The sequence below is a fragment of the Epinephelus lanceolatus genome, chromosome 4 (genome assembly GCF_041903045.1).
Source record: "Epinephelus lanceolatus isolate andai-2023 chromosome 4, ASM4190304v1, whole genome shotgun sequence".
NCBI classification, from domain to species: domain Eukaryota; kingdom Metazoa; phylum Chordata; class Actinopteri; order Perciformes; family Serranidae; genus Epinephelus; species Epinephelus lanceolatus.
This window is the reverse complement of record NC_135737.1, coordinates 6748732-6775761: the sequence shown is the minus strand read 5'-3', so window position 1 is coordinate 6775761 and position 27030 is coordinate 6748732. Positions and strand designations below refer to the sequence as shown.

At 39.5% G+C, this 27030-nt stretch overlaps 1 protein-coding gene across 1 annotated transcript; it reads right to left on the bottom strand.

Annotated features, from left to right (window-relative positions):
- Positions 1-3027: 3027 nt before the first annotated feature.
- Positions 3028-17249, bottom strand: LOC117260131 (pyruvate dehydrogenase E1 component subunit alpha, somatic form, mitochondrial-like). The gene is made up of 10 exons (XM_033632023.2): positions 17194-17249; positions 16936-17109; positions 14753-14879; positions 12511-12602; positions 11895-11987; positions 11549-11704; positions 10491-10562; positions 10305-10372; positions 7365-7473; positions 3028-3864 (listed from the first exon to the last, which is right to left on the bottom strand). Exons 1-10 carry the CDS (start codon positions 17245-17247, stop codon positions 3700-3702), a joined length of 1110 nt encoding a protein of 369 aa, XP_033487914.2. The 5' UTR covers positions 17248-17249; the 3' UTR covers positions 3028-3699.
- Positions 17250-27030: the final 9781 nt, after the last annotated feature.

Sequence of the window (27030 nt, the reverse complement as noted above, 5' to 3'; positions counted from 1 at the left end):
TTACTACTGACAACAGTACTATACTTCAAGTTTTAAACTGATCACTCTAAATTAGGAGACATACTGTCAGAATGCATTTGAAATCTCGAGAAAAATGTGCATACAGTAAAATATTGTAGTGATGAATTCTAGACAGAGAAACCATACAGGTACTGATGCTATTTAGAGAGTTATAACAATAAGCTGCTACTAAGTATTTGCTATGTGTTGACACAGCCCATTCTTATTCCCAACTCATCAAATACCACCACTTTGTCAGTGATCTTGGCGTCAGATACCGACGCATAGGTACCTTTCACAGCGGTATGATACACATTGGTGGGGTGGCAGTTGCTGACACAGCGGGCAACAACCAAACTTATCAAATGTGGCTGCCTTGTCAGTGGATGCCCGAGTCAGATACTGAAGCTCTGAGCCTGGCTATTCGCTGGTGGTGCCTGGTGGTGCGGCTGGCACTGCGTGGCCAATGGATGCTGGTCTCCCCCATGCTGATTGGCAGTAACAACAATAATAACAAAATAGATCAATAAGTAAATTAAAGGCCTACACATTGGGTTGGGAAAGCTCTGGCCCTCCTTTGTCACACCACTGCCATAAAAGTGCTTTGGGCATCCACTGTGATGGTTGGATCTGGTGTCTGCCCTGCTGCCCTGCCCTTATTTGTTGTTTTGGTCTTTTGTCTTGGTCTCTCTTTGTATAATCTTGTTTGTATGTCTATGTACTTGTCTTCACTCATTTTGTAAACGTCTTATTGCACAATAAAAAAAAATAAAAAAGACACTGAAGCACAAAGTTACCTGTCACTGCATTATGAAACACACCGATAGTTGCCAGCGATGTTACAAACTGCTGCTGGTAGCTATTGTTGTAAAAAGAGTGAGAATGTTCCTATAGGATGGGTTGGTGAGGGGATGGATAGGTCAAACAAACACCAGACTTTCAGCTGGGAGCCTGCTGTTCATTTCCCGTGTGAAACCAAAAGTCAGTGGAGTTATTTTAATTACAAATTAGTGTGCTGGTATGTGTAGCATGCTATGGTAGTGACATATGTCACATTATGTTACATGACGTTAGTAACAACCATACTTACAACCATACTTTTATCCTTTAATTTCTACTTTCTCTTTAGCTGATCCATCTGTGAATCTATCAGTATTTCATTCTTAATCTTGTTTTTAATGACTGTTTACTAATAACTACATCTAAATAGCTTGAAAGAGAAAGAGAGGAAAATGTTCTTATACTTAATATGAAGTCTCTCTGTAAGTGGGCCTTAAAGGGTAACTTTGGTAATTGCCAACCTGGACCCCATTTTCCCATGTTTTTGTGCCTAAGCAGCTAATGGAGACAACGTTTTTTGAAATTGATGCAGTACTGAGTTGCATTGTTACAGTTGGCAGCACAAAGTGGGCTGCAGTTGGGTATTGGTGCACAGTCAATTTACATCCACTGAAAGTGCATGTTTTTGCCACTGACAGGCTCAAATTATTATTCTAAGTGTCTGACAATATTATGGCAAGAATCCCTATGGAGGTACACATTTTGTTAAAGTGTAAGATCCTTTTTGTTTAACCAAAACAGCCTGAAAAGCAGCACTGCCAAACACACCAGATTTTATATAACAGTAATTTTAGGATGTATTGAGCCTGCAAATTTTCACATTTAACTGGGTGAATTAAGGGTTTATTTCAACCAAGCCAGAGTTGGTGATTTTTGCAATAGTAGAAAGACAAACCAAGACTGTTTTTTTCAGGTGTGTTTTTTTTTTAGATAGACTATTATTGAAGCCTGTTTAACAATTACAAAATTACTGTTTATTTAAATGGAGCCTGGTGGGTTTGGCAATGATTGTTTCTGTTTAAACAAAGGGATCTTAATTGTTACTAAAAAGTCTCTGTAGAACCCTTACCATAATGTTGTCTGACACTTAAAATGACAAACTAAGCTTGTCAGTGGCAAAAAATCACTTTTAGTAAATGTAAACTGATGGTGCACAAATGTTACATTGCACCCTGTTTTGCCACTGCTGCTCAATAGTGGACCACTTCTAACTAGAATTACCGCCCCATGGTTCTATGTCTTCGCACACCAGTCAAGTTTGTCTTACAGTGTACATCCATGTCTGTGAAAACATGGATGCTTCATACACAGTGTCCCCCCGACAGCACAGAAGATCTACAATAAGCGTAGTTTCAAGGTGGGTGCCCAAGATAAGTGTCACCAGTTCAGTATCTGACTCAATATTTTCCCTTCTGTTCCTGTGATATGCCATGGAAAAACAGCCAGAAAAGTATTTTGTGCAGAACATTATGATGTCACAGTGAAGTTGACCATTGACTTTTTGGATATAAAATGTCATCACTTAATTATTTTATCCTATTACCAATAATGTGAACTTTTGTCGTAATTAGCATATGAACTCTTGAGTGATGGCCAAAAACATATTTTGAGAGGTCACACTGACCTTGACCTTTGACGTTCTGCCACAAAATTCTGGACTGAAGAAAGTTTATTCTGCAGTCCAAGTGGACATCTGTGTCACATTTAAAGACATTCCTCTAAGGTATTCTTGTGATGTCATGTTCATGAGAATGAGATAGACTGACCTTGACCTTTGACTGCCTAAATTCAGTCATTTCATTGTGAAGTCCAAGTCACTATTTGTGCCAAATTTAAGAAATTCCCTCACAGTGTTTTTGAGAAATCACATTCACAACAATGACAAAGACAAGGTCACAGTGACCTTGACCTTTGACCATCAAAATCTATTCAGTTCATGGTTGAGTCCAAGTGGACACTTGTGCCAAATGTGAAGAAATTGCCTCAAGCTGTGCTTGAAATATCACATTCATGAGAATGAGACAGACAGGGTAACAGTGACATTGACCTTTGATCTATGACTCCCAAAAACTAATCAGCTCATTGTTGAGTCCAAGTGGATACTTTTCAAATTTGAAGAAATTCCCACAAGCTGTTCTTGAGATTTTGTTTTCACAAGGATGGGACAGATAAACATGTGTACAGACCCATGGACAACCCAAAACATAATTGCTCTGGCCATGGCTATTGCCAGCACAGAGGCTTAGAAAAAATGGAAAAATAGCGTCCAGATTAAAATTACCAAACTTACCCTTTAACTCAATCTGCCAATTGATTTTGGTAATGTAGATTCTTCTTGATTGGATTTGGGATTTTTGGCGTGTGCCAGCATGATAATGTAATCCATTCACTGCTAACACCTGCAGCAGGAAGTGCTGGTTTGCAAGATGTTTCTGTGTCTTTCTGTGTATAGTAATGTGAAAATTATTTTTGAAAAAATGATTACTGTTGAGAAGTTGAGCAACCTGCAAAGTTGGGAAATATTTAAACACTAATGTATGAAACTTTCAATTGTATATTTTTATTTTGACAGCACAGCTTGAGACAAGAGGTCATTCAAAACAAGACCAATGTTTTGCAATTCCTGTGTTCTTTTTTTTCTTTATAAAGTGAAGCTGCATGAATTGTTTCTTCAGATGAAAATAATGTATTTGTAATTTTGGCTGTAAGATGAACATTACTTACTGGCACAGAACACAGAACCTGATTGATTGAGTTTGTGGGGTTGTTTAGGATACATTATCTGATCCATACATCTGTGTTTAACTGTTGTATACTTTAAAAAAATATGCAGTGGGTGTAAGAAGGAGTTAATAAACTTTAGCTACTAGACTTCAGCTTGGTCCATGGGTTTGTGCCACGCACTTCCAGGGGTGGATTGTTACAGAAGACGTGGTTGCACAGCTCCTCCAGTGGGGGTTCAGGGTTTGTAACAGCAAACTCTGCAGCTTCCTCAACATCTTTAATAATTCTCACATCGATCCCCTTCATCAGTCATAAACAGAAGAAACAAAAACAGCAGAGAGGGGGTTTAAAAATCTGTATGTAACCAGCACCAGCCACGCTCACTAGCAGCAGAAGAGCAAAGCATCATTGTATGTGATTCTTGTTGTAAAGAGAGCAGGGGCGAAAATCCCATTTCATAGCTGGGGGAGACAATAAACAGTAAAATTTTAGAGAATAATTCCAGGGGGGGACAAGGAAAAAAAGTTGTAGCCTGTCTTTTATACAGCATCTTTTACCACAATTTGACACTTTAATCTTCTCTCTATCTCTCCAGCAGACAGAGTGAATGTCTATACTAACTAAACTAAAACTAATACTAAACATTTCCTGCAATTAAACTGGTAAACTGGTTTATAAACAGTGCGCTGTGAGATCTGCCGCTGCGCACCTCACAACCGTGCGTAATAGTCGCGCGTAATGACCGCTCCTCGTCTGCACGTCTTTGATGTTTGTCTCACTGACAGGAGGAGAGCCTACAGACAGGTACCCATTAGCTACGAGCCGCTCCGTCACAACCGTGCGTAATATTCGCGCGTAATGACCGCTCCTCGTCAGTTAGACTGCACGTCTTTCATGTTTGTCTCACTGACAGGAGGAGAGCCTACAGACAGGTACCCATTAGCTACGCTCCGTCACAACCGTGCGTAATAGTCGTGCGTAATGACCGCTCCTCGTCAGTTAGACTGCAGGTCATTCATGTTTGTCTCACTGACAGGTGGAGAGCCTACAGACAGGTACCCATTGCTCCGCCACTGACTGCTCTTGTCCTGTCCTCTCCCTCTTCTTTCTCTCCTGTCCTCTCTATCACTAAACTCTGAGCTTAATCATTAGCTTTTAGCTTAGCAGCACTCGTAATTGAGTAGGCTTTTGAACAATGCAGGAGAAATGTTGCGGACAGTTTATATTATCAGCCTGGGCCTGGGGCTTGTTGTAACAGTAAATGGGATGTGTTGTAACATGTGTAGCCTAAGTTAAACTGTGTCTGTGTGAGTGAACATCTTACCCTGCGATGCACGATGTGGGCAGCGGCTCCAGCCACACGCTGCTACTGCTGCCAAGCAGCCCCGCCCGTTGGAAAGACTGTGGGATATACCACTACTAGGAATGGGAAGGGGGGGACTAAATCTTTTAAGATTTAAATAGCACATTATTGCACGATTATAATGAGCACCGCTTACATTGTGCTTTCAATAAATACTACTGCATTGTTCAAAAATTATTAATTGTGTCTCAAATGATTCTAGGGGGGTACAGCTTTACTGAAGGGGGAGTCATGTCCCCCCTGTCCCCCCCGGGATTTCCGCCCCTGAAAAAGAGCATTGTGGGGCGTCCCATGTACAAGGCTGTTGCTGCAGTGGCCCGGGTTCGAATCCAGCCTGTGGCCCTCTGCTGCATGTCATCCCCCCTCTCTCTCTCCCCCCCCTCAAGCTTACCTGTCCTGTCCATTAAAGGCAAAATGGTAAAAAAAAATCTTTAAAAAAAAAGAGAGCATTGTGTAGACAATGGCCTGTTAAATAAAGACAGATTAATGAACACATTACACATGTTGTATGGGAATGTCAAGGGGTTTTTGGTTTTGAGGGGAATGTTATGCACCATTGTAGAACTAACAGGGATGCACTTACCAGTGGACAATGCTGTACATCCTCTAAATGATGAGCACTTCTAAGAAGGCAGGCTGGGGTAGTGGATGGGTCACAAAAAGCTGGACTTTCACCTTGAACTTTGCCCCGGAGTTGTGTGTTCAAATCCGTGTAAACTTTAAGTCATTTTATATGTCCTCACCATGTTTCTTTTCCTAAACATAACCTCTGTAATTTTATAATAATTACATAACTGTACGTTTCCCCATGTGTATGTGTGCGTTTGATTCATGGGTACCACTCGTTCTAAAATTGGTTCAGTATTGAGCCGCGAAACAAGCTAAAACGGTAACAGGGGCAAATGCGTCCCGTATAAAAGTGCTTTTTTTCGCCACTGACTGGTTCAGATTGCCAGTGTAATCTCTGTAGATAGCATATTGTAGCGACCCTGGGGCAGTCGTGAGTGTGAATGAGTGGAGTCAGCTGTCAGTCAGTGTTAGAGCAGAAAGGCGGAAGTTGTCCCTGCTTGGTAATGTAAATGAGTATGTGTGTGCAAAGTGTGTGTTACGCTAGAAGAGTCAGAGGACAGAGTCTTTTACGTACTACCCCCTGGAGTGTTACCGGAGTTTTTGGAGTGCTCAAATAAACAGGCCTTTTTCCTGAACGCAAGAACAGGATGTCGCGCAACACCCTGTACAGCTTTCATAGGATGCCTTTGTCGGACGGCGAGATGCTGAAGTTGTGGCTAGTTGTGCTACAAATGGATGCTAACACTCCTCTCCAGACACTGCGCCTTGCAGACCATCGGGTCTGCAGTGCTCACTTCTCCTAAGATGACTACTGCCAGCCAAAGAAGAGAAGACATCCAATCCCGAAACACCTCTTCCTCAAGAAAACGGCTGTCCCACGAGTAGAGAGAGCTACAGACACAGTGGAGCAAAGCTTGTGACATCACACAGCCCAGAGGTAAGGGAAAGGCTAAGTTAGTATGCTATTTACAGAGATAGCACTGCTGATCTGAACCGGTCAGTGGCGAAAAAACACACTTCACACACACATACTCATTTACAATACCGAGTGGGGACACCTTCCGCCTCTCTGCTCCAACACTGACTGACAGCTGACTCCACTCATTCACACTCACCACTGCCCCAGGGCCGCTACCATATGCTATTTACAGAGATAGCACTGGCGATCTGAACCGATCAGTGGCAAAAAAAAACACTTTTATATGGGACGCATTTGCCCCCATTACCGTTTTAGCTCGTTTCGTGGCTCAATACTGAACCAATTTTAGAATGAGTGGTACCCATGAATCATACGTACACATACACATGGGGAAATAGAGCCCAGGTTGAAAAATACCGAAGTTGTCCTTTAAGGATGTGGTGTCATTCGTGGGGTGCAAATTCTTAGGATATTGTACAAATTGTTGTGCATGTGTTTTATGTAGGATATCATATGAACCATTCAATTAGGATACATCAGTCAGTTTATGTTGCAATAAAAAAAGTGGTAAAAAAGTTCTTTTAAATCAAGACTTAAGACTTTTTTTTGCTGCTATCTTTTATCAAATCAAATATTTATTCATTCATTATTCTCACACAGCATTATAACTTTTTTCTTTTTCTTTTTTTAATTTTAATTTTTTTTCTCTAGCTCTTTAAGGCATTATATTGTGTTTCTTTTGCAGTTTGTCTTAATGCTTTTTGATATAAAGCACCCTCAGTTGCCTTGCTGCTGATACACTTTGTCCTGAGCTGTATCAAAATTGGGTTTCATATTTTTTGGGCATTTTGCCTTTAATGGACAGGACATCTAAGCATGAAGGGGAGAGAGAGGGGGGGATGACATGCAGCAAACCTTCAAGTTTCACAGTTTGGAAATATTTGCTACCTCAAGCTCCTCCACACTCGTCATGTTGCTACTGAGCATGTGGTCCCTCAGTATGGAGATAGGATCATGATCTCTGCGGACTTCATCAACCTCCTCCTGTGAGCGATAGCTGAGGTGGGAGATATTGGAGCAGGAAAATTACTTTATTACAGATATAACTAATATGTTACGCTAAACTTGAATTAATAACTATGAGTATCGTCTTAGTCACCATTGATACAGTGGCATGCAAAAGATTGAGCACCCCTTGTAAAAATTTTATTTACTGTGAGTAGTTAGGTAAGTAGAAGATGAATGGATTTCCAGAAGACATGAAGTTAAAGATGACACATTCCTTTAATATTTTAAGTAAGATTACTTTTTTAATTTAAAGCTATAGTGCGTAACTTCTACAGGTCCGTAAATGTCCGTTTCACCCAAGCCACTACTAGAGGAGATGACACAATGCTGATTAAGCCGATCGGCTCCTCTAACATCTCGCGGTATTTTTCAATATATATCATTTTTAGTTTGCGTGTCGACCGGCGACATTCCCGCGCTGGTGCACAGGAAATGCTTCCTCACAACAAGAAGGGAGGGGGAGGAAGAGTGGAGAGTGTCATAGCAAGAGGTAGAGTGCAGGTAGAAAGAGAAAGCAACATGGACGAGAAGCGGCTGAGACACGGTTCAGAAGTGGATCCTACCACAATGAAAAAGCCTGGACGTTCGGCTGAAGGTCTATTGGCAAAGAAGGAAAGTGAGCGACGGAGAAGGCAAACAAGGATTTATATTAGCGTCGCTTTTCCTCGGTGGAGAGCCCTGAAGGAAGAAATTGGGCTGAGGGCAGACACAGATGTTGCCTTGCTGCTGTTGGATAAGTAAGTGACTTGGTTTATAATTATATTATGAGTAGTATGAGTTGCTGTTACATGTACTGGACCTAGTACTTTATTATTTTCTTGGAAATGCTATGAACGTAATGTAATGTTAGCAGCCTGATGTTTGCCACTTTGTGTAGCATTGTGTACACGGTGTGAAGCGAGTGTTACTCGGTGTACACGGTGTGTGGCGACTGGCGAGTGTTACTCTGTGTACACGGTGTGTGGCGAGTGTTACTCTGTGTACACGGTGTGTGGCGACTGGCGAGTGTTACTCTGTGTACATGGTGTATGGCAAGTGTTACTCTGTGTACATGGTGTGTGGCGACTGGCGAGTGTTACTCTGTGTACATGGAAGTGCCGCCGGCTTATTAGTTGTAATAACAAATTATCCGCTGGGAGGCAACAGAAGTTACGCACTATAGCTTTAACGTCTTTTACAGTTTCAAAATAACAAAAAAGGAAAAGAGCTTGAAGCAAAAGTTTGGGAACCCTGCATGGTCAGTATTTAGCCCCCTTTGGTAAGTATCACAGCTGCTAAACGCTTTTTGTATCCAAGAGTTTTTCATTTCTTGTTTGGAGGTTTTTCACCCATTCTTCCTGCAAAAGGCTTCTAGCTCTGTGAGATTCTTGAGCCGTCTTGCACGCACTGCTCTTTTGAGGTCTATCCACAGATTTTTAATGATGTTTAGGTCGGGGGACTGTGAGGGCCATGGCAAAATCTTCAACTTGTGCCTTTTGAAGTAGTCCATTGTCGATTTTTAGGTGTGTTTAGGATCATTGTCCAGTTGAAGAATCCATCCTGTCCATCTTCAGCTTTTTTACAGATGGTGTGATATTTGCCTCCAGATTTTGCTGTAATTTAACTGACTGAACCGTTCTACCTTCTCCCTTTGAAATGTTCTCTGTGCTACTGGCTGCATCACAAGCCCAAAGCATGATCGATCCATCCCCTTGTTTAACAGTTGGACAGGAATTCTTTTAATGAAATTCTGCACCCTTTGATTTGCCTTTCTAACGAGCAGCTCTCTCTGAAAGTTTTCGTCTTCCAATCCTAAACCTGACCCCCACAGTTCCTGTTAACTGCCATTTCTTAATTACATTATAAATTGTGGAAACAGCTACCTGAAAACGCTTTGCTATCTTCTTATAGTCTTCTCCTGCTAAGTGGGCATCGGTTATTTTAGTTTTCAGTGTGCTAGGCAGTTGTTAAGAGGAGCCCATGGCTGCTGATTGTTGGGACAAGGTTTCAGGAGTCAGAATGTTTAAAAAGCTTTTAAATTTGCATCACCTGGCCTTTCCTAACGAAGACTGTGAACAAGCCATAGTCCTAACAACCTAATTAAAGTCTGAGACCCTGGTAAAAGTTGTCTGAGAGCTCAAATGACTTGGTGTGCCCAAACTTTTGCATGATGCTTTCCTTTTTTCACTCTACAATTGTACAAAACCAAAATAATACACTGATATTGCTTAAAATGTTGAAAAGCATGTTTAATCTTTAACTTCATGGCTTTTGGAGATCAGTTCATCTTCTTCTTACTTAACTCTTCACAGTAAAAGAAATTTTGACCAGGGGTGCCCAAACTTTCACATGCTGGTGTTAATACCTAAATGTTACATATAACGAAGCTCAATTATTGTTTTTCTTTTTTCTTTTCTTTTTTTTCTTTTTCAGCAAATGATTCATGCAATGCGTAAAATGTCACTTTTGTGTCACTACAATTGTTGACTGATTTTTAAACCATATTTACTAAATGTGGGTAAATGTGGGTTCTATGAATGGTTGAAAGTATATATACCACTTTAACAAAAGTGCTATATTATTTTTCTTGGCAGTAACAGTTATAGTGGTTTTCTTAACAGAATCATGTGCGTTGGAAACAACAGCCATAAATGCCATTTTGTCTACTTTGTCTCAAATAACAAACAAACAAACAAACAAATCTAAAGCCTATGCCAGCACACACTGGACAAATGGGCAAAGACAATTGAGTGAGTCCAATAATGGAATAACAGGAGCACATAAATAAAAATAAGAAAAACAAGAATGTATAAAGACATATGGGCATGTATGGGCTTTTACCTTAGGTGAGCATCACCCTCAAAATGTCCAGCAAAACGATAAGTCTGAAGCTCCAGTAGGATGGGGCCCTGAGTTACCATACAAATAAGAGATAATTTAAATAAAGATATGACAGCATATATTAAAAGATGTGAAAGCATTTTTAAAAATGATCAACAATCAACACTATCTAAAACACTGACTCACCTTCCCCGATTTACAGTGATCAGCTGCAAACCTGGTCGCCTCACGAACACAAAGAATGTCCATCCCGTCCACCTTAACATAATCAGGTTTACACTAAAGTAAGTGGATTTTAGATGTCTATTTAGCATCCCTTCAGATACACATAAGAAAAGTGTTCATAATAATAAAGGGCATTGTGGCTATCACCTTATTTTGGAGTTCATCTTCCCCCTATTGGCCAAAACTCATAAATGATAAAGCTTGTCTCTTAAGGACCATGTTTGCACAACAACCATGCAGACAAATAGTCCCTCTACCAAGTGAGGAATACCTCTGTTAAGCCCGGTACTCACTGTATGATTTTGGGCTGTCCCAGATGAAAGATGACCAACATCAAAGATATCTTTGGTCATGGCTCTTAAACAGTGGTCCTACGTTGCACAGCGTTAGGGGTTCAAGGACGGTCTTGCGATCAGAGACAGCCTGAGATAAAATTCTGACAGTGTCAGAAATCTGGGATGACCATCTCTCTGTGTGACTGCTGTTATGACCTACGCCTACTAACCAGCCAATTGAAATGCAATTTCAAGTGACGCACTGTGGCTAGACCCAAACAAACAGACAGATAGCAGCTCGCCATGGAGGCAAAACATGCTAAAAGAAATGTGTGGGATTCCAGCAAAGAGGAAAACCTTGTGGAATTGTGGCAGCAGAGGCCTTGTCTGTATGATGTGTCCTACAGCTTTCACCATGATCACGTAAAGGAAGATGAAGCTAGCTGCTGCTAGCCTAGCTAGCAAACACACAGACAAACACACCACAGTTAATAGTGCCCACAAAACTTTAGGTCATTTAATAATGTGACCCTCTATGTTGTGCTTCACACCTGTGCAGCATCCTTGCACTCGTAACCTGTGATTCAGTAGGCGCTGTCATTGTACAGTCTGCATAAATCAAACTTGATGTCCTACCCAAGTTTATTAGATCCATGTCACACAGTGTAGCTTCACTAAACTTATAAGACTGCTTACATCTCACAGTCTGCAGGAGGCTTTAAAAGAAATAATTCAGAACAGTACCCTGAGACCAGGAATGAAGTCTCCTCTCTTGTAAAAGTCTGTGCTTGCAGAAGCTCGCTCCATCGGCGTACCTTTAGCAAACCTGTTGTTCTCACAGACAAAAATGATGGGCAACTTCCAAAGTGCTGCCATATTAAAGGTTTCAAAAACCTGACCCTGTGGAATACAGACACAGTCCAATATTTTTTTACTTAAAAAAAAAATGTGTCAATTTTTTATACAGGACCCTCATGGATAATAAAATAAATCAGTTTATAGACAAGAAGAAGATGATTTGTTTACTCTAAGTCAGTTTTTACAGATAGGTTAGAGTCAGTTTAATGTTTGAATTTGCAAGTTCATATACCTGATTGGCCGCACCATCACCATAGACACAAACACTCAGCTCACTCTTGTTCTGATACTTGCAAGCGAGAGCTAAACCGGCACCCAAGGGAACCTTGGAAGAATCCAGAGAAAGCCAATATTGCATTAGATTAACGTTGAATTGCAAATCACTTTAATAAACGCTACTAAAATGTACTAACAGTTGCAAGCAAACATCCAAGAGTGTTGATGAGGTTTTACCATTCAATCAGTTCTACATTAGAGGATCATTTTATTCAAAGATCATTTTATGAAAACTGTTATGTGAAGGTTTGGACTCTTGAGGAAGCATTTCGACAGTAAATTCCCAGAAAATAATGCTGCATTCACATGCTCCCATAGATCAGAATAATCAGCATCATTACACAAATGATTTTGTCCCAGACTTGTTGCTACACGAGTATGTACTTAAATATTGCGACTTAAATAGTGCCATTTTACAGCTGAACAGATGTAAAAAAAAAAATATTGAAATGCAGTTATTTCCTTCCTATTTGACAGATGACATGCAACTGTCAGTGGAGGATAACAAAAAAACTGAGGTGGCCAGCTTTAGTCAATCAACTACAGATGCTGTAAATAATTTAAATAATTACCTGTGATCCAACAATACCATTTCCTCCATAGAAGGTTTTAGTGTACATGTGCATGGAGCCTCCTCGTCCTTTTGAAATACCTGCTGCTCGGCCTGTAAACAGCAAATTGTGAGCAGTGAAAACAACCTGATCTCACAAAAATACTTGAAATGACCACGACCTCTTAACACCGCATTCTGTGGTGGCAGCACGTAATGGGTTGAAATTACATGCCGGTACCACGAAAACAATGCCAATGTAAAGTCAATTAGGATCCTTTTTCGTGGTGGACACACAAATTGTTCTGATTGAACAAAGTCCTGTATACACACAAAAACAGTGTTCTTGATATTAAAACGGCAAATATATTCCTCTGTTATAATTTCCCACCAATAATAATAAGAATAACAACATGATAGTTCGGCTGTACTAGATATTTTATATATTCAAATATTCAGTCCCAAGAAAAACTAGAGAACTTGCTAAAATATCTGAAATTAGCCATCATGCCTACTTTTTCTTAACATAGTTCATCTAGGAGCAGTGTCATTACTAGTTCGGCTTTACTAGATATTTGATATATTCAGTAGATCTATCTTATTACGACCCTGTTTTACAACTCTATTTTACAAGCCGCAATAAACCTACCATCACAAAAAACGCTGTTTCTAGTGTATTAGCTAAAATATTGAAAATTAGCCGACATCTTTACTTTTTCTTGACATAGTTCATCTAGGTGCAGTGTCATTACTAGTTTGGCTTTATTAGATATTAGATATATTGGGTAGATATATCTTTTTACAACCCTATTTAGAACCCTACTTTGCAAATCAGAAGAACTACAACTATGATTCTGATATGTATCAAGCTGCATGGCGCGGTCCCAGGGAATTGTAGTTTTTTTTAAAAAAAATAAGTGTTTTTCCTAGATTTCGCTGGTTCTGTGGTGCTGGCTTGGGGTCCGGTCTCCCCTGGTGGAGTGGACGCGGCCGCCTCTGTCCATGTGATGGCGTTTCCTCTCTGGTTCTTCCGTGCTCAGCCTTATTTTTCTCTTCTTATTTATTTATTTATTAGTGGCGTATCAGTGAAAAAAAACAAATCTGTGTTACTAAATTCTTACATTTTTACCTGTATTTCACCATAGCAAGTTGCAAGTTGACATATTCTGCCATATATGAAGAGGGGAGACTCTCTGGAATCTGGCAATATAAGAACCATGATGCTGAGACATTCTGTCATTTCACAGTTGTCCAAAACATGTGGTTTGTGCCAGGCAGACATGATTGCCAGTATTTTTGGACAATATGGAGATATTTGCATCTTGAAAGCCGGACTACAAATGTGGATAGACAGGGAGAAACACATGCAAGCCTAAGACGTGGTAAGATACGACATTCCTCACTATATGAAGTGACTAATAACAAGATCTGTATAATGGATTGTAAAGAAATTCGTCAGGTTTTTATTTTGAAGACAATTGATCTGGATTTATAGCGTGATGGGATGACAGCACAATGATGAGTGTGGTATCACTGGAAAGCTCTGGTCCTGCGCTTTCATGTGATATGTGTGGCACTTCTGTGCAAGCCTGCATTCGTGAGTAATCCATCCAAGAGTAATGTGTGTGTAAAGCTGTATGAAAGCTTTGTTATACATAATTTTAGTGTAACTTTATCATTTTTTTCGCTGTGAAAACACTGGACTAGCGACAAGTGTTTGGTCTTGTCGGAAAGCTACAGTTCCGCTGTTTCACGTGATATGCGTGGCTTCGCGCTATGACGCAAGGTTGCAGAGAAAAACCATAGAGAAGAACAGGTGTGAATTTGGACGCACTATGCGTCGTTTGGGCCCATAGGGTTAAAGCCCTATGCTATGAAAAGCTGGCAAAATACATTTATTTAATTTATGGCCTTGACATTATCCTGTCATATTGTTGAGTTGTCAAGGACACTTCTGTGTTTTTGTGTGTGTACGGGAAAGTTAAAGATATCATTGAGGAAAACGAGGTTGACGTGACGTTGTTGAATCAGGGAATTCGTGTGTCCACCACGGGAAAGGATCATAATTGATTTTACATTGGCATTGTTTCTATGGTACCGGCACGTAATTTCAACCCATTACATGCTGCCACCACGGAATGCAGTGTTAAGAGGTCGTGGTCATTTCACATATTTCTGTGAGATCAGGTTGAGTGAAAACATGGAAACAACTGAACTTAGGGGGAGCTACAGGACATTTAAACTTTTGGGTGCATTTATCTTACCAGCAAGCTCAGCCAGAATTTTCTTAAGGGACCCACCCCTGGTGTAAGTGAAGCCATGGGAACGATATGCAGTGATCAGGTGGTCTGTTAAGTTAATTGCTGCTTCAATACCAACTGCACAGGCTTCCTAGAGGAAATATACATATATTTATATTTTTTCTTTGTCCCAGTGGGATTGGGACATTTAATGAAGGTATCCATGTGGGACTGTGGAGTTTGATTGGAGAGGACTGAAAAGTTAATGGACAAGAAATTTGTTTAACAATACAGTAATCCAAATAAAACATTTGTTGTATATGTTGAACCTTGTGACTGCAACCAAGTAGTAAAATTTAAGAGAGGGCTATTCAGTAGAGGAGATCCTTGCACTCAACCGAGACACATCCAGCGGGAGGCACCCAGGAGGCATCCTAGTCAGATGCCCGAACCACCTCAACTGACACCTACTCTGAGCTCCCTCAGGATGGCCGAGCTCCTCACCCAATCTCTAAGGCTGAGCTCAGCCACCCAATAGAGGAAACTCATTTCTGCAGCCGCATGCTTCCTTAAGCACAGTGATACTGTCATGATTTCTAGAAAGAGACATTGAGTTTTTCAAATATATTGTTTTGGTGCTTTAAGCACCACAAGTTTTGTGCCATCTAGTTCCATTATATTCAAGATAAGGCAGACATCTCTATGTCCGACATCTCCAACATTCTGCAGCTCACACCACAATAATCTAGACAGATAAATAGTGCTACAGGTAAGACAAAGAATATGTATTACTGATTTGTGAGTGAACTGTAAATTTAACACCAAAAATGTAAACCCCATGGCAATGCTCCAGGAAAAATAAGGGGATCACCAAAATATTCATAGACATTGTTTTGAAAATTATGAACATGCATTTTCAAATTTACTAAATGTATTTTCAGTCCATGCAGTACATCTACAGTCAAAATACTCAATAAGTGAGAAGTTTGACCAGCTAGAGCTGTTCGGGATAAAGTCAGGGGATAACCAAAATCAGAAGGGATTCATCATCTGGGGACTGTGAATACAATATCTCATGACCATCTATCAGATAGTTGTGGAGATCAGTTTTAAGGCCCTGACACACCAAGCTGACGGTCAGCCGTCGACCAAAGTCAGGCCGTCAGTGAGCGTCTGTCACCCTAGTTTTTGCGGTGTGTCCCTCACCATCGGCACTTGGGCGTCAGCAGCTTTTGTCGGCAGCTTTTCGGCAGATTGAGCATGTTGAATCGGCGGCTGAGCTTGTTGGTTAGAGAGATCACTCTGATTGGCTGTTCAGGTTTTATTTCCTCACCCCTGTAGCGAGTGAATCTACTTGTAGTGAAACCGAGACAAACCGGTGCTTCCTCCTCAGGGTCCACTTCACTCAGCTGCCTGACAGACCCGCTGCTTCTTCCCACTTTAACCTGAATAACAAACCAGAACTAGCTGGGAGCGGCTAGCGGAGCATTAGCTGCAGCATGACCAGAGGGAAGCACAGCCAGTTAGCCTCCGCTAGTCTCTGAGCTAGCCCCGGCTCTCTGTTTGGACCCAACCGGAGAACTGAGCCCGGGTTTGTTATTCAGGTTAAATTGGGAAGAAGCAGCAGGTTTATCAGGCAGTGAGTGAAGAGGAGCCTGCACAGGAAACACCGGGACCATCTGGATGTAATAGTCTGTGGAGGTGCTGCGGCGCTCGGCTGCACAGATAGGAAACCCCTCGGCTGACAGGATGTACCACTCTCTCACTCCGTTCTCTCACGCAGGTGCAGAACGTACATGCTACTTGGCCGTTGGATGTAGTCCGTGTAGTGTGTTCAAATGCAACTGACATAGGGCGACGTGAGGCGACGTAGACGACGCAACAGTTGGCTTTCGTCGCCGCTAGTTCTTTGATGTTGGTTTGGTGTGTCTGCACCTTTAAAAGTAGTGGAACATACCAATCATCATTGCCATCCACAGAGCCATGTCACTGTTTTTCAATCATGGCAAATATATTTTTGCAAGTGTAGCTGTCTGTTTCAAATGATATCCAACATGTATCAGCAGCACTATCATGCTGCAATTAAAGTCTATGTAACATTATTTATTAGACATTCTTGTGACTGTGATGATTCTCAATCTCACTGAGGCTATTCCCTTAATAAATAATCAGTTTTATCAAAGAGAGTCCATTGAAGGCTACTCTACCTGGCCATTGTACAAGTGGCAGCCACCTCTGATAATCCTCTGGTTGAACAGCTGTCCAGCCTTCAGCTCTAAACATCTAATAGTCTGCATGGTGCTGTAGTACTGCAGACCCTCATCACGAGTCAGAACCACCTGAGCGGCCGGAGCTTCATCCAGCTTGTGGACATCACATTTCTATAGTAAGACAAGTAGTAATAATTAACATTGTGTTGTGTGCATATATTTCTAAGATAAAACTGACAAAAAGAAATGTTTTACCTTTATTTCAAATGTAGCCCAGGTGGTGAAGTCAGCATGTGGTGGTGCTGACATCACTACTACAAGTCCGTGCAACAGGAGAGATCACCATTGTTAACATTTCTTGCTCAGAAATTCCGTATTCATGAAGCTAAAATTCTAAATTCAATCCCTACTTTTAAGCTGTTTAATTAAGTCTGAATACTATTTTGAGTCTCTCAAATTTGTTATAATTAAAAAATTACATCAGTTGCTAAAATTTACTCAGAGATGTTTGCCTGATGAAGTTTGTCACACAAATAAGCCTTAATCATTCTTATAATTTCTTCTGTGTCTTCCTATTCTCCTGATCATTATTATTATTATTATTATTATTATTATTATTATTATTATTATTATTATCATTTACAGCTGTAACTAATGTTATTCTTTCTTTACCTACTGAACCAGTTCTTACAACTAAATATATACATTTCTAAATTTAAAAAAATCTGCAGCTTTGTTTTTTCTTTTTGTTGTTTGGGCTTTCTCCTGCAAGTCACCTACACATGTTTCTCTGTGGTTACTGTAGACTGTATGCAAAGTTTTATGGTGAGGGTATAATTATAATTCTCATGTCGACCTGAGCTGAGTTACTTTTTCATGTTTCATGTTATGTTGTCTGTTGTATTGTCTTATGTTTCACATTTGTCTTTTTTGTCTGTTGTTTTTGGACTTAATATTAGAAATAATATTAAATACAACATCATTAGAAATACGGGAACTTACATAATCTGTTCGTCATCTGCAGCAGTCAGTCAATCACAAATATAAAACAGAAAATTAGACAAAAACAACCAGGTTAAGCATTTTCAGTTTCTCTTCATATGTTAATAATTCACATCAGAATATAGCTGAAAGATAATAATAACATTCAGTCAGAATCACCTTTCAGTGTAATGCAGTTCATTACAACACCAACACAACTACAACCTTCAAAATGACCCTAACCTGAACTTAACACTTGTATGTCTGTTTCCTGGTATTTCTGTGTAAAAGCAGGCTGGCTTACATTTCTCTGGGCAGTTGTCCATAATACGTTGGAGATGTTCAGCATGATGACTTCCAAAACAACTGATGCTCCTCACGTCACATTATGTTTTTCAGTCTTTTAGAGGGGCAAAAAGCGAAATTGTTTCAGTGTTGTGTACTGCCTGTAGACCAAAACAAAGTGTGTCATGAGCCACTCCTCCCTCTACCTCTGCTCTCCACCCCGCACCCCCGACTCACCTGTCTAAACTTAGTTTAGCAGTTAGCAATGTCTTTCACTCACTCTCGGTCTCTGCTGAGTTTAGCTATTTCCCTGCCTACTTCAATGATGATGATACCTGTAATAAATGTAATATATTTGCTGAGATGGAGGCGAGGCTCAGTGACTAGAAGAGCTGGTAGAAGGGCTCCATAGCTGTAAGTTACTCCAGTAGCCGGTGGCAGCCGATTCGGCTAGAGCCATCGCCGGATCCCGGCTAGTGCTAACACCGGGAGCTAACGCTAATGTTCCTACTCTTCTCCGTGAGTGAGAGCGATGTTTTAGCCGGGCTACATTTTACAATGCTAATTGCAAATGTTAGCTGGGCTGCCGGGCTACTCACCTAACACAACCGTAACGCCTGACCCATTGATGGGACAGAGCCGCTAATAACTCAAGCTCCAGACATTAACCCATGCTACGATTGTAACATTAAATTTAATTGAATCGACATAGTGAGATGTGCCTAACGTTACTGTAACACTAATTAAAACAGACATTTGACTCTATGTTGTTACTTAGCCTACCTGTCCAGGAGAAGAAGAGCTAGCTCTGAGTCAAATTGTAGCCCCTTTATCGCAGTGCTCTCCACCTTGGAAATGCAAGGCCAATGTTAATCCGAGTTCTGTCCCTTTCTTTATCCGACAACTTCTTCGCCAACAACCGTTGTTTCTTTAGAGGTAATGTCGGATCCTGGTCGTCTTCAGGTGAACGTTTCGTTCTGCCATTGCTCACTGGCTGTAGCCTTTTATAGGGAGGGAGGGCCAAGGGCTCAGAGAGGAGGAAGAGGAGGAGGCGGCGATTCACATGAACATACATGAACACGCAGCCAGACCGGCTTGTAAACAAGGGGCTGGAGATCAACACAGAGAGAGGTTGTGTGAGGTCATGCTATACTCCAGATGAAATTACACCTCTAGTTCTTCACATAGCGATTTTTTAATTCCTTCAATCTAGAAATGATGAATTTCCGCTTATTGCCCCTTTAACAAACAGTGAAGCTAGTCTTTCTAGTCTGGTCACCTCTGATGTGATATAGGATTGGTGATAGGGGTGTCTCAGTATACCTGTATTGATGATAAATGCATTAATTAAACATGAAATATTTAGCATGTTAATAATATGCATATCATGATATTGTTTAAATAATCCAGCACCTCGAATATCATATTTATTTACTTCCAGTCTCGCTTTGGCCCCCTCCACCTTATGTCATCTGTTTTCAGCGTAACTGGCCTTTCTGTATGCTTTTTACCATCATAGTAAAAACTCTCTCCACACTTGTATTTCGAGTGTCATTCATTAGCAAAAGCAAAGTCAAAACACACAATAAAACCGTTAAAGATGAGAAATTTGACACTTTTTTTCTTCTTTTTTTAATTTTCCACAGATATCATGATACTATTGTTATTGTGACTCTTTTGGTCACAATTATGGTGGAGTGAAAATCTAATATCATGCCAGCCCTACTTGATGACAATTTGTAAAGACTGTAATAATTTATGATCTAGAATACAACTCTACAAAGGGTTTAAATGAGCTATTTTGCCAGGCAATAAGGGCATATGTTATGTTTCAACATTGGGAGGGTCACAGAGGAAACAGGGGATTTATGGGTCCCCCAGCAGAACAGTTTGAGATCAAACACAATATTCCTGCAATTCTGATGAATTTTTATGCACCTCTTTGTGCCTTGTCCGCATTCATTTCTGGTGTAAACGTCTTAAATTTGGTCAAAATAAAGGTCCTCTGCTACTTTTATGTTGTTATTGGAGGGGACAAATGCATATGTTCTAAATATTGAGGGGCATGTGTTCCCTGCGTCCCCCCTAAAATCCACACCTATGCAAGGAGATATACTTGTTGTTAGCAGTGGGGGAAAAAATCAATACAACATAGTATCGCAATATTATCGTGGAGCAATATCATTTCGTCACACAGTGCTAAGCATTGATGTTTTTTTAAACTTCAGGTAGCCTACTAGAATAATATAATCAAGTGCTTTTTTGGTTCAGTAGATACATTTTGCTGCTACAAAAAATGGCTGAAGTGAGATGAATAGAGTGAAAACTTTATCTTAATAGATAAAGCAGATGTTGATTAAAAAGGTAATGAATCTAAATATATCACAATATATTTTATTGCAATAGTCAGCATATTTAAAATCGCATTAATATTGTATCATATTTTAAGTATTGTAATAATATTGTATCATATTTTAAGTTTTGTAATAATATTGTATCTTGGATCCTCCATTGATTTCCATCCCTACTTATTGTACAACCCCAGTTTCAAAAAACAGTTAAGACACTGTGAGAAACATAAAAAAAAAAAACCAGATTGCAATATTTTGTTAATCTTTCTTTTTTTCTTTACCTATATTCGATTGAATACAAGGCATCACTTAACCACTATGTAACTTCTGTATGAACAAATGAGCAAACTGAAATGTGTTTGTGTGGCAAATATTGTCTGTGTGTGTGTGTGTGTGTGTGTGTGTGTAGTTTGTGTCCTTAAGCAACTCAAGACAACAACCTCTTACAGCTAAAGGTGGATATTCAGAGCAACCCAGTGTTTTCATTCTAAGTGTTTGTCTAATCTATAATGCTGACCTTGTTTCAGATGTCATAAGTGAAAGGAAGATGGGCTCTGAGCTGTGTAAACAAGCCCACAAAGGGAGCCAGTGTACAGGACTGCACTTGCAGGAAAATAGCCTACACCTACAAAAGGACACTTCTACGTGCAGGCTATTGTACATACAGTGTGGTGTTAATTGTGCAGATAGTTGACTTCGATCTGTGACTGCCAGCTTGGGATGTTTGGTTATTCTCACCCTCCACAATCAGAGTCTAATCGATAGTGGTACTCTTGCGGAATTTCTCAATCAATTTTCAATGAAAAGCAGAGAACAGCAGCAGCCTTGAGGACCCCACAGGCTGCAAGTGTTACAGGCATTCTTATGGCATTTCTGTTAAAGAGGTTATGTTTCTGTTTCGCAGTCACTGTCAAATACATCTACTCAGATGTAGACCTTACAACCATATATAAAGCTCGAAAGGATGTAAGTGCTCTTCACATTTTTTAATCTTTAAGGAATATGTACATAAGAGGATTTTTGATTTGGTTTGCTGGTTCTTGGATTCCAAAACCACATTATGATCCTTCTTCAGGCCTTTTCACACTATGGACCTAATGAAAATACGGAATCTTCACTGACGATTTTTCCTGTTCAAACATGTCACACCAAAGCCAAGATGAGTGACCACGTTCTGTGCATTCCACCAAAAATTAATTGTTTGCATTGTCACACGATTATTAGGGGTCCAGGCAGCAACACAGCTGCTGGAGCCCTAATGTTTTTGCAGCAAAAACTGTATGAAAAATATTAACTTAAAAAAGCAGGTGAATTGCAATCCACCCACAACTCAGGCACAAAAAATGACACTCATTGACCTCAAGGTGGCGCTGTTAAAAATCAAGTTGACATTTACAGATTTGATAAGAACACTGATTTATTCAAATTATTCAGCAATAAAATGAAGGAAAATTGATTCCAGCATATTGTTGAGCAGTGTCATGTTAAATGGTATGTACTCCAGATCAACACCAACATGAAAGGAACCTGATGGTGCTCCATAATGTACGATACACAGGTAGAAATTGGGAGGCGTTTGACTTCTTTTTACTCACCAACTTTGGAGACCAATAATTGAGCAATATTTACACCATAATTATAATTTCTGCACTATTTAAGTTTTGCCTTTGTGAATGCAAATCAGATCAGTTAGAAAACTGAAATCCTCTCATTAGTTCAATTCAAGAACCGGACCTTGAACTTAGTCACCACAGTAAAGGAACAAGAGCCCCCAGGAAATAAAGCTATTGTGACTGGATGGATGGATGTCACACAGATACCTTTTTCTGTGCAGGTAATTGGCAATTTGTTACCATAGCAACCAACAAAAGAGTATAATTTCTGTCTAATTGATAGCTTGTACAGCAGCAGCCTCTCTGGTATGTTGCTGTTTTATAGTCTCTGCTCAGCGAGCAGCATTTTCTCGTTAGATTATTGCAAATTGCAAAAAGCATGAGAGTGGGCTAATTTACCTAAGTGCTATGACTGAATGTATGTTTAAGAGGCTTTTAAAAGCTTTGCTTTCTCTCCATGTCTCTTTCATGTTGTTTCCAGACACAGCGGGTAACAGGCAGGATAATTAAAACACCTACAAGACAAATGAAGAGACTTAACATGATTAAAACTTCTATTATCCCCTGCACACCGAGCCTGATAGTTTTATGCAGTGATTTGTCACATCAGAAATTGCTCTTTGTTCACAGGAGAAACTTGTCATTTCAATTTGGGCCAGTGAATATGCACTCAGTGTTAATGTTTGTACATCAGCCAATGTACAGTATCTTTGCAAATGTTTAAAACAAGTAACAAGTAAAATGAGCCACTAATTAAAAGGAGTTTCTCACCAGTGATGCACTCTGAGCCACAACCTGTTTTGCACATCTAAACATGCCTAAATGTCTTAACTCCAGCTAGCAAACCTGCACTGTGACAGAGAAGAAGCACAGAATGCTGGGTAACACAATATAGTACACAAAATTATGAGTAGTTGCATGGGAAGAGTGAGGAATAAATCAGGAATGACTTAATAATAAATGAAGCAGAGCTAGAATAACTCTGAATCAAGGACTTTATGGTAGATAATGATGGGTTACTGGAGGACAGTCTGGGAAATATTATATTAATATCCCATTAGACAATGAATAGTTCATAAGTGAATCAATAGCGATCACTTTCTTCATGAGTAGTTCAGTTGATCATGGTTTAACAACTGAAATGGACAATGTCTCAATAATTATTCTTACTCATAAGTTACCCTTTTAGTGCCCCCTCAAGTAAAGTGGTACATTTCACTGAGTGGTTACCAAGTAATTTCTCTGACCATTTCTTGCCCTTTGTGCTCCCCTTTGTAAATTAGGAGTGTAATGATCCATTGATCTGGATCAGTATATCCATTCAATGATCAACGATCCAGTAACATCGATGCAAAGCGAAAACATTGATCTATATCATCATCTTTAGGATACACTTTTATTTTGAAAGTCTGTGTTAACATCAAACAGCAGTATGTAATTGACAAGCACCCAAGAGAAAGACTGAGGATAACGTTATTAACTTGGGAATAAATCAGCAGTGTGGAAATATTTTCAGTGATGGAGTAAATACAGGTCAACTGACAAAGGAAATGCTGTATGTAAACAATACCCACTATGAGATAAAACATGACATAATGTTACCTGTCTGGACGGGCATCTCACTCCATTAACTTCTCAATACAGCAACACAAGCTGCTCTGTTTCAACAATGCTGGGCTGGAAAAAAAATGTGCACGCAGGCTGAAATTTAACTGAGCTGTTCTGCTGGGAGATACAGTGATTTAATTCAAGAGTAAGAAAAATAGTAACATTACATGTAACTTGTTAAGTGATGAGTAGAGGACTAAAAGTATGCTAGCCACAAGGCTAATTTATGCAGTGTAAACATGCTTAAGCTAATAATGTGTGACTAACAAAAAACAGTTGTTTGTCTATGAACCCTGACACTTAGTAATGAGCTGAATTTGGTACTTTTGTTAAATGATCCTGTTGTTTTATGGCTGTTTGGAGAAGTTTGTCTTCAGGGCTTAATACCAGATAATCCTTAAGTTTTAGAAAGAGATGATGGTTTGGGTTCCAGCAACCTGATCTCACAGAAATACGTGAAATGACCACGACCTCTTAACACCACATTCCGTGGTGGCAGCACGTAGTGGGTTGAAATTACGTGCTGCCACCACAAAAACAATGCCAGTGTAAAGTCAATTAGGGTCCTCTCCCGTGGTGGACACACGGATTCCCTGATTCAATTACATCACGTCAACCTCATTTTCCTCAATGATATCTTTAACATTCCTGTATACACACAAAAACGCGGAAGTGTTCTTGATATTAAAACGGCAAATACATTCCCCTGTTATAATTTCCCACCAATAATAATAATAATGATAATAACGTGATAGTTCGGCTGTTCTAGATATTTGTTATAGCCTATTCAAATATTCAATCACAAAAACGCCGTTTCTAGAGAACTTGCTAAAATATCTGAAATGAACCATCATGCCTACTTTTTCTTAACATATTTCATCTAGGTGCAGTGTCATTACTAGTTCAGCTTTACTAGACATTTGATATACTGGGTAGATGTATCTTTTTACGAACCTGTTTTACAACAAGCCGCAAAAAACCTACCGTCCCAAAAACGCCGTTTTTAGAGTACTATCTAAAATAACTACGATTAGCCAATATCCTTGCTTTTTTTCTTAACATAGTACATCTAGGTGCAGTGTAATAACTACTTCGGCTTTACTAGATATTAGATTTATTCAGTAGATCTAGCTTTTTACAACCCTATTTTACATGCCGCAAACGAACCTACTGTCCCAAAAACGCCGTTTCTAGTGTATTAGCTAAAATATCGAAAATTAGCCGACATCTTTACTTTTTCTTACCATAATTCATCTAGGAGCAGTGTCATTACTAGTTTGGCTTTACTAGATATTAGATATATTCAGTAGATATATCTTTTTACAACCCTATTTAGAGCCCTACTTTGCAAATCAGAAGAACTACAACTATGTTGCTGATATGTATCAAACTGCATGGCGCGGTCCCAGGGAATTGTAGTTTTTTAAAAATCTAAGTGTTTTTCCCAGATTTGGAAGTTGTAAATACTGAATTGAGAGTACACTGTGGACTTTAAGGGGATGGTAAACACATTTGTGAAATCAGATTTTAAATATCTAATTTCTAAATGGGTGAAAATTAATGTTATCCATATTTTATCCATATCTGACAGCACCCACAGTTGTTGACTACACTCACATGATAGCTGAGGTCAAGAGCTCTCTATAACAGTTGGTCCCATGTCTGTACCCCCTTTCGTTGCTGAGTTATAAGCCCTCAAACATGCACTGAGGTCAAGGTTCAAAGGTCAATGGCTGAAAGCAGGAGCCATGCATAGTCTTCATACGGACATATGTCACTCTCCAGGTTGAGACCATTCCAATGATGTATTTGGTTTAGCTCTACGACGAAGTTTAGATTTTTTCATTTTTTGGACACAAGCCATGCCAGGTGTAGTTTCAGAGAGCACTCTGAAGGCCCAGTATATAAAATGAGTTTTGTTTGTTTCTTTGCTTGTTTTTATCTTTTTTACTGTAGATAGTTAGTAAAATGAGTCATCCTCAGACAATACAATACTACTAAAAAGTAAAACCAGCAATAACAATAATGAAATAAGCAAAAATAATATTAAAATCATACTGAAATGTTAAAATCTATTTACAGAGTGGAATGGTAGCCTAATAGATAACTTAGATAATATTTATTATTGTTTAGACACTATTTATTATTGCTTAGATACTATTTAGCCTATTATTGTATTTACTTTTAACATGTTCTACTTTTGAGTAATTTCCGAGAAGTTATGATAAAAAAAATAAAAAATTACAGACTATAGGAGACAACCTCTTCAATGTCTCACGTCAATTAATTAACACTATTTGTCAGCTTTTTATAATGCCTTTTTTTTTTTTTTGCTGCTGTCTCCAGTTGAGAGTGGTGATTTGCTAAATACATTCTACAATAATAATTAGATTAACATTTGGTCTATAATATTGTTGGCTATATTACGCATTTTAATTAAAAAAAACCGGAAGAATAAAAGAAATAAACACCAAAATAATTACTTTTTTTTTTATTGATACTCCTCTCTGACACACACACACACATCGAACACGCGATTGAATGAATGAATGAATGAATGAATGAATGAATGAATGAACACTGGAAGTGGTTCAGCCACAGTCCCGCCGGCTGGCTCACATTGAGATTACATTTGTTTTTTATTACTAACAAAATGTTTTATATTGACCATATGAATGGTTTCGTTTTCAAATAAATATTTGGAAACAAAAATATGCTTTGGTGTACTTTTACAGAGTTTTGCAATATGTATATAGCCTACCTGTATCAAAATGTATAATTTTCAGCAGCGGTTTGTGTGACAGCTGCCACAGTTGGAGGTATAACCAGCAGGGCAGACGCTGGTTCTGTGGCGCTGGCTTGGGGTCTGCTCTCCCCTGGTGGAGTGGAGGGTGGCCGGGTTGCCAGGGGCAGACGGCTCCATGTGATGGTGTTTCCTCTCTGGTTCTTCCGTGCTCAGCCTTATTTTTATCTTCTTATTTATTTATTTATTACTGGCGTTTGGATTCAGTTACGGCAGACGAATGGCAATCTGAAATGGAATGAAGCCCACAGACGGCGGACAGCAGCTACAAAACAGTAGTGAAACGTGCCCCATCCGCCCACAGCACAATGCTCTTAAAGCCCTACGCTATCAAAAGCTGGCAAAATACATTTATTTTATTTTATGGCCTTGACATTAACCTGTCATATTGTTGAGTTATCAAGGACACTTCCGCATTTTTGTGTGTGTACAGGAATGTTAAAGATATCAT